The sequence below is a fragment of the Fragaria vesca genome, linkage group LG5 (assembly GCF_000184155.1).
Source record: "Fragaria vesca subsp. vesca linkage group LG5, FraVesHawaii_1.0, whole genome shotgun sequence".
Classification (NCBI taxonomy): Eukaryota; Viridiplantae; Streptophyta; class Magnoliopsida; order Rosales; family Rosaceae; genus Fragaria; species Fragaria vesca.
In genome coordinates this window covers 21,109,436-21,116,137 of record NC_020495.1, presented here as the reverse complement: position 1 = coordinate 21,116,137, position 6,702 = coordinate 21,109,436, and the positions used below count along the sequence as shown (strand labels likewise).

The window sequence follows — 6,702 nt, the reverse complement described above, 5'->3', positions numbered from 1 at the left end:
GTGTGTGTGTGTGTGTGTGTATATATATATATATATATATATATATATATAATCCCCTTCCAGAGTGGGATCTCGCTTTGAAATTAAAATGCGGGACTCCTTATTTCACTCACTTTCAAGTCGTATTTCCACATCTCAACTGTACAATGTCTAAAACACAGTGTGTAGATCATTCATACAAAGTTCGTGTAAAGATTATTCAATGTATATTAACTTGGACAGGTGCCGTAAGCAGTCAAAATCTGTTCTGTTTTAAACCTTCATTCTTCTAGAATTGCACTTAAAGGGAGGACACGTGACGCGCACATGCTTTGGTAATATTAGTTCCAAGACTCCCACATCGAAGGAAGCGAAAACAGAAAGCTGTTCATATATGAGAACATTGCAGTATAGTTCGTCCCTTCGGGGACATCCGATAAAATTGGAACGATACAGAGAAGATTAGCATGGCCCCTGCGCAAGGATGACACGCATAAATCGAGAAATGGTCCAAATTTTTTGGGGATTTTTTCCCTCCTTGTTTGATTCCAGGTAGTGCTTCCAGATCTGGTGCTTTTCTCTCTTTTTGATTCCAGGTAGTGTTTTTGAGTTCTGGGGCTTTCGGTTTTGTTCTATTCTTTTTGCTAGTTGTGATCAGCGGCTCATCCTTGCATCATCTCTGATCATGCTCACCACGTGTTTGATAAAATGCCTCTAACACATTCTTCCTCTTTCGTATGTTTTTTTCCGTTGAATATTAACTCCCTTCAAAATTTGTCTAATTTTTCAGAAATATACATTTTTCTTAATGCATTTGACCGAGTAAGTGACTATCTGTTCATGTTATGAGGAAGTATTCTGGATTGTTAGTATTTGATGATTTGGATGTCAAATTAAACTACAAGGTTCATTAGGCTGTAAGAGGCTGTTAGCCATTCGACATTAGTTTTGCCACAGTATGCTGCAAGTTAGTAACTAATGTTAATGTTGTGGCCAAAAATAAGACAAGTTGATAAGAATTCTAGTATATTGTTTGTTCCCAGAGTTATCTTGGGAGAGCTTAGTTTACATAGGTTGAATACTGAATTTCACTTTCTTGATTCCAATTATGGAACCGTGTTTTTTTGCAGCAATTGTTGTACAAGATTCATACAATGCCGCTATTTCCTGGCTTCATAGCTCTTGTGTCTTTCAGTTCAGCGCCGTTGCTGCTTCAAAGTCATAAAAGCATTCCCCTCAGCTGACCTGGTGAGTCGATTCAGTTGATGATCAAATGTGACACTCGCCTCTTCTTCAACTTGATTCAGCAGCATGTCCGAATTCAGATGCTTTATGAATATGAAGTTGGATCATATTTTCATCTCATCGTTCAGTCACACACTTAAGCTGGAAGTGAGTTCGATGAAGGTGTCTTCACTGCAAGGGATTGTAATACCTCCCATGGAATGATCGTATCCAAATTCTTCTTCAGCTTGGCTCAGCAAATCCATGAATGAAGGTTGGTTCAAGTATGATATTGGAATCACAAACCGCTTCTTCTGGCTCTCACCAACATATACTGCAAGATAGCCTTTTGGGATATCTAAGGTCTTTGAGGCTGTCTGGTTTCCATTAGATAGTGATCGAATAAGAATCCTCTTGGGGCTTGAAATTTTAGGCAGCCGAAAACCCATGGCTTCTATATTCTTGAGTGGATAAACAATAAAAAGAATTGAAAGGATCTGGGAAAGAGAGAAAGCTTTGATGTTTAAGGAATGAGAGGAGTTGAGTTACTGATCAGGAATTCATATGTCTATATATATAGATGAAGAAAGAGTGTCTGGAAGATCATCTGTTACATGAAATGAGTGGTTAAGATTGGCACTAATGAGGGACACTATCTTGTTTGAAATCAAGAATTCACATGGGTTTGTCTGGCCATTCTAGCAACTCATCCCCCAACAGATGCATATGCATGCTAGCTGCTGTCCTTTTTGTTTAAACATCTTTCCCTACTTCCTTGAGATGACAGACAAGACAGGGTGACAGGAGCCAGACGTTAGATATCAGTGTAACTAAACCTATTAGATAAGGACTCATAATAGCCATGATCGAGACTTGCACTTTCATCCCCGGACCACTGATGAATAATGTTTCTCAACAGACAATCACTAATCCAGCCTAGCATGTGGTCTTGCTGCTTCATGTATGATATCTATGATCTCCAATTCCAACCGAGGAAGTATTTCATTTTGTCTAGTCAATCAAGGGAAGTCAATTGATGATCAGCCATGATGAGCTAACAACTCAGGTATTGATCTAAATATTTGAATATCCGTTGCAGCTATTTGTTGAAATCTAGTGATGATAAATTAATGTATTCATGATTAGGTTAAGCCATTTACAAACGTATAAACTTGCACAAAGCTTTGAAGTTACGAATTTAAATTTAACTGTTCCAACCACATAAGAAGATCACAAACTCTAAAACATGGTTGACACTTTTCAAGTATGTTTGCCCCGTCTCTCTATCTTTCACAGAACAAATTATTTTATTCGAAAAGCATCAAAACCTTGGTTTTATGCCTCAAATGAACCTTCTTAAAATCTTACCTCTTTATTTGCATGTATTAGAATAAGCCTACTCATAATGTGTGTTATATTATAGGACAAATAGCAATCTTGTCCAAGTGTTAACTAGTAGATCATAAACTTTCACAGATGTTGAGAATCTTTACTGCAATTAAGAAAAGGTGTTTCTCTCCCAGGATTTCCCAGCAGTGTATTAAAGTACAAAATTTCAGAATAGAGTTCCAATGTTTTTTAGAGCCTGCAGTCGGTCATGGAATTCGGGGTACCATTTCCCTGCTAGTTAATTCTCAGGGAAAGATGTTAACTCTTTCCATGCACCTCGGTTTTCTATATTCTGTTGTTTTTTACTGCAAAAAAATTCTCCTGCATTTCTTCACTGTTTGTTATCTTCCTTTTCCCCTCTTCATATTTGAGGTAATTGTTTACAGTTTAAGTTGACGTACTATTGTTTACACAAGAGAAACATGAAGCCCTTGTCGGTTGTTTGTATTCTGTTGCTTCTTTACAATAACAGAGGCATCAAGTACTTTCTTAATATTTATTTTTTAAGTCCTTTAAAAGATCACCATTTAGTCCTTTTTTCACTGCCTCTACCCTTCAAGTTGCAAATTGATATGGAATGTTCTTGTAAAAATAAATTTACTTTAGTAATGATTTTACTGGTTTTTGCATATTCTTTGCAAACTAGATGTATGGAGGGCTGCACCTTTGACTTCGATCAGGTTGTTTTCAAGATTTACATACTTGTCGTTGTTATTCTTGCAGCTCCCTTTAGCAAGAAATAAATTTTTAAGAAAGTCCTTCTTGCTTGTCTTTTGCAGTTCATCTCCTGTATTAGTAAGATATCACTTGATGTCAAATGATAAGTGCATGTTACACATTGGGCAACTTTTAGAGGAGTTTCAAGGTGTAGTGAGAAATAATCATCAGTTTTATTTGCCAGAAGTATAGTCATGACATATAAGTGAATATACATTTAACCATCACAATGTTAGGTTTTGGGATGCTGTGGCAATCAGGCCTCAGAGCAAGTGAATAATAAAAGATAAGAAAGTTGATGAGGATTTGAGATATATTCCCATACTTTTCTTGATAGCAACAAAGATGTTTACAAGGGATTGAAACACAGAATACTGTGAGTTCAAAATTGGGTCCTCTTTGGACCAATTGTTATAGAGTGCTCATATGATATCGTCATTTGTCTGCTTCAAAAATTTTGTATCTTCCTGCTCAGCTTAATGCAGCTTCAGGGATCACAAAGTTTTTCTTGAACCGGTGTGAGTCCATTCAGTTGGATGATCAAGCATAAACTTGTCTTCATCTTGACTCAGCAGTGCCAGTGAGTTTCGAAATGAGGAGGTTTCGGATCCAAAATCCACTTCAAATACTGCTCCTTCACACATTTAGGCGGGAAGTGAGATCAAGGAAGGTGTCTTCACTGCAAGGAATTGTGAGACCACCCATCGGATGATCATATCCAAATTCTTCTTCAGCTTTACTCAGCAAATCGAGGAACAGAGGTTGGTTCAAATATGATACTGGAATCACAAATCTTTTCATCTGTTTCTTCCCAACATATACTGCAAGGTAACCTTTTGGGACATCTAAGGTCTTGGTAGTAGATAGAGAATGAATAAGACTTTTCTTGCCGTTAACAATTCCAGGCAGCCGGAATCCCATGGTTTTATGAGTTGAAAAAAGGGAAAATAATTCTAAGGACAGAGAAGGTTTTGAATTCAAGACAAGAAGAAAACTTGATTTCCTTATCTCAATTCATCAGTGTATATATAGCAGATGCAAGGGTCTGGAAATCTTATAATGAGTGGTGAAGACACGCTATCCTTTTGCCACATGAAAGGAGTGGCGAAGATTTGCAGCAGTGAGGGACAGTAGGTTGTGAAAAATCAACAGATCACATGGGTATGTCTAGCCACTGAAGAAACTGTGTTTTGTTGAAACATCTTTCCCTACCTCATTGCATGAGAGACACAAAGTGGACCACCATACGTGAAATTTCTATCAAACAAAAAGACTTCAGATGTGCATTTCTACTCAGCACTGATAGATGGAGATGCTGTACAGACAAGAATTTGTGGTACTATATTAACAGCTCCATATGTGGTCAGATATGAATGATGTTATATACTGGGATCAGCAACTCTAGGCTAGCATGTGGGTTTGTTGTTTCATTTCTGTCTCCATTGTCAACAAGCTGATGAAGAGTTTCGATGATCAATCTAGAAAGTTATAGACTGCCCACCATCAACAGGTACAGATTTTCAGATATTTCAAGCATTTTTATTTAAATATTGGAGGATAAGGAATTATTTGATTGATCGATCTCAATATGTAACCTGCTGAAGTCTTTCTACAAAATTTAAACAAGGGAGTTGCAAGTATGAATATAAACAAGGGAGACATGAGCATTTGAAGATCACACGGTTCTGTCTTCAGATCATAAAAAAAATAAAAACAAAAACTTAGCATTCGTTGAGTCTCCCTCTTAAGACATAGAGACCAGCTAGTTTGTGTCCCATATGTCTAAGATGTCTTGTCAATCAGATAGTAATTATATACTTCCTTCTGTGGATTCTCAAAATGTAAAAGGTTAATACTACACTTGACAGTTTCCTTGTTTATTTTTATCTCAGTTTTCATCAGTTTTGTACAATGACCTTATGCATAGTTTACTATGGCTCATATAGCTGGCGTAAGTAGGGATGTAATCTATGACAACAGTTTTGTATTTAGTTACAGTATGTCTTTTGCTAGAGAAACATTGTGCTGTTGATATGAAGTGCCAACTGAAATTACTAGTTCAAAATGCTGGAGCTGCAAACATTATGACTGTATTTAGAATATATATGAGTTGAAGTGGACATGAATTGCCAGGTACCTTGATGAATAAGGTAAAGTAAATAACCATATATACCTCTGTAGGGAATTGCATAATTAAGAATATAAAAAACATGAGATGAAAATTATAATATGATATTTATTACCATATATTCTCTGCAGAGCCAAAATTGAATTTTACATATGATTAAAACGGTCAAGTAATACAAAATTTGACCGCTTTTGAATTCTAAACTAGAGTTATGATGTTGGGATGAATGTGATTTATGTGAGCTCATGTTGTCATGTCACTCTCTGATTCATAAACTTTCTCGCCCATCTTGCAGACAACTTGAGAATTGCAGAAGTTTCCCCTGAGCAAAAAATGTGAGACTATTCGATTGATGATCAACATTTGCCTCATCGTCCTCTTGACTCAGCAGCTAGTTCTAAAACGAGGACGGTACTTGTGATCCCAGGTTCAAATCACAAGCATTCACTCACAAACTTAAACGGGAAGTAAGGTCAAGGAAGGTGTCTTCACTGCATGGAATAGTGATACCGCCCATTGGATGATTGTATCCAAATTCTTCTTCAGCTTGACTCAACAAATCCTGGAATAAAGGCTGGTTCAAAAAAGAGATTGGAATCACAAATCGCTTCTTCTGACTCTCTCCCACGTATACTGCAAAAAAGCCTTTCGGGATTGAAGTTGTCTTAGTAATTCCAGGAAAGCGTAGACCCATGATTTCTATATTTCGAAACAAAGGAGGAAGAAAAGTAATTTTAAGGACTAGAGGAAAGAAAAGAAAGCTGTGATGCTTAGGAAGGAGAAGACTTGAGTTGCTCATGAACTGATAATTCATGTGTATATATAGCTGCAAGGATATGTGGAAATTCATCTTGTACATGAATGATTGGGACGAGGCGCTGAGGTAGGGATATACTGGCTTGTGAGAAACCACATGGGTTTGTCTTCCTACTGAAGTTCCCTCATCCTCAAGGACATCTCACATGCAAATGATACCAAACTCTATCCTTGTATTGAATCTATTGATACATGATTGCCGACCTCCTTTTGGATTTCCTACATTTGAATTAGTTGAGAATCTCCATCAGTTTCATACATGAAATGAGGGGTCAAGATGACAATAGTTTGTCATGCGAGAAATCAAGGAATAGATTGTTTGTCATGTCCTTCACGAGAGCGTATTCAGCGCACCCGGGGGTGCGCTGTATAATTTTCAGTCCTTCACGTCCATTTCGCATATGCTAGTGTTCCGAAATCTATGATTTCGTAGAAACATCTATCCCTAT

At 37.2% G+C, this 6,702-nt stretch overlaps 2 protein-coding genes across 2 annotated transcripts; both read right to left on the bottom strand.

Annotated features, from left to right (window-relative positions):
* Positions 1 to 873: 873 nt before the first annotated feature.
* Positions 874 to 1,918, bottom strand: LOC101304970 (indole-3-acetic acid-induced protein ARG7-like). Its single transcript, XM_004300180.1, has one exon. It carries the CDS (start codon positions 1,650 to 1,652, stop codon positions 1,353 to 1,355), a length of 300 nt encoding a protein of 99 aa, XP_004300228.1. The 5' UTR covers positions 1,653 to 1,918; the 3' UTR covers positions 874 to 1,352.
* Positions 1,919 to 3,459: 1,541 nt separating this feature from the next.
* Positions 3,460 to 6,512, bottom strand: LOC101304289. The gene is made up of 2 exons (XM_004300179.1): positions 5,900 to 6,512; positions 3,460 to 4,262 (listed from the first exon to the last, which is right to left on the bottom strand). The coding sequence occupies exons 1-2, from the start codon at positions 6,294 to 6,296 to the stop codon at positions 3,946 to 3,948; spliced, it is 714 nt and encodes a 237-aa protein (XP_004300227.1). The 5' UTR covers positions 6,297 to 6,512; the 3' UTR covers positions 3,460 to 3,945.
* Positions 6,513 to 6,702: the final 190 nt, after the last annotated feature.

Bases quoted from the DNA above. Each gene is read 5' to 3' on its own strand.
- LOC101304970 (XM_004300180.1), bottom strand. From the start codon at position 1,652: ATGGGTTTTCGGCTGCCTAAAATTTCAAGCCCCAAGAGGATTCTTATT.
- LOC101304289 (XM_004300179.1), bottom strand. From the start codon at position 6,296: ATGTACAAGATGAATTTCCACATATCCTTGCAGCTATATATACACATG. The intron at 4,263-5,899 runs GTTTAAGTTTGT...CTCTGTCCTTAG, and splicing joins CTTCCTTGACCTTACTTCCC to AATTATTTTCCCTTTTTTCA.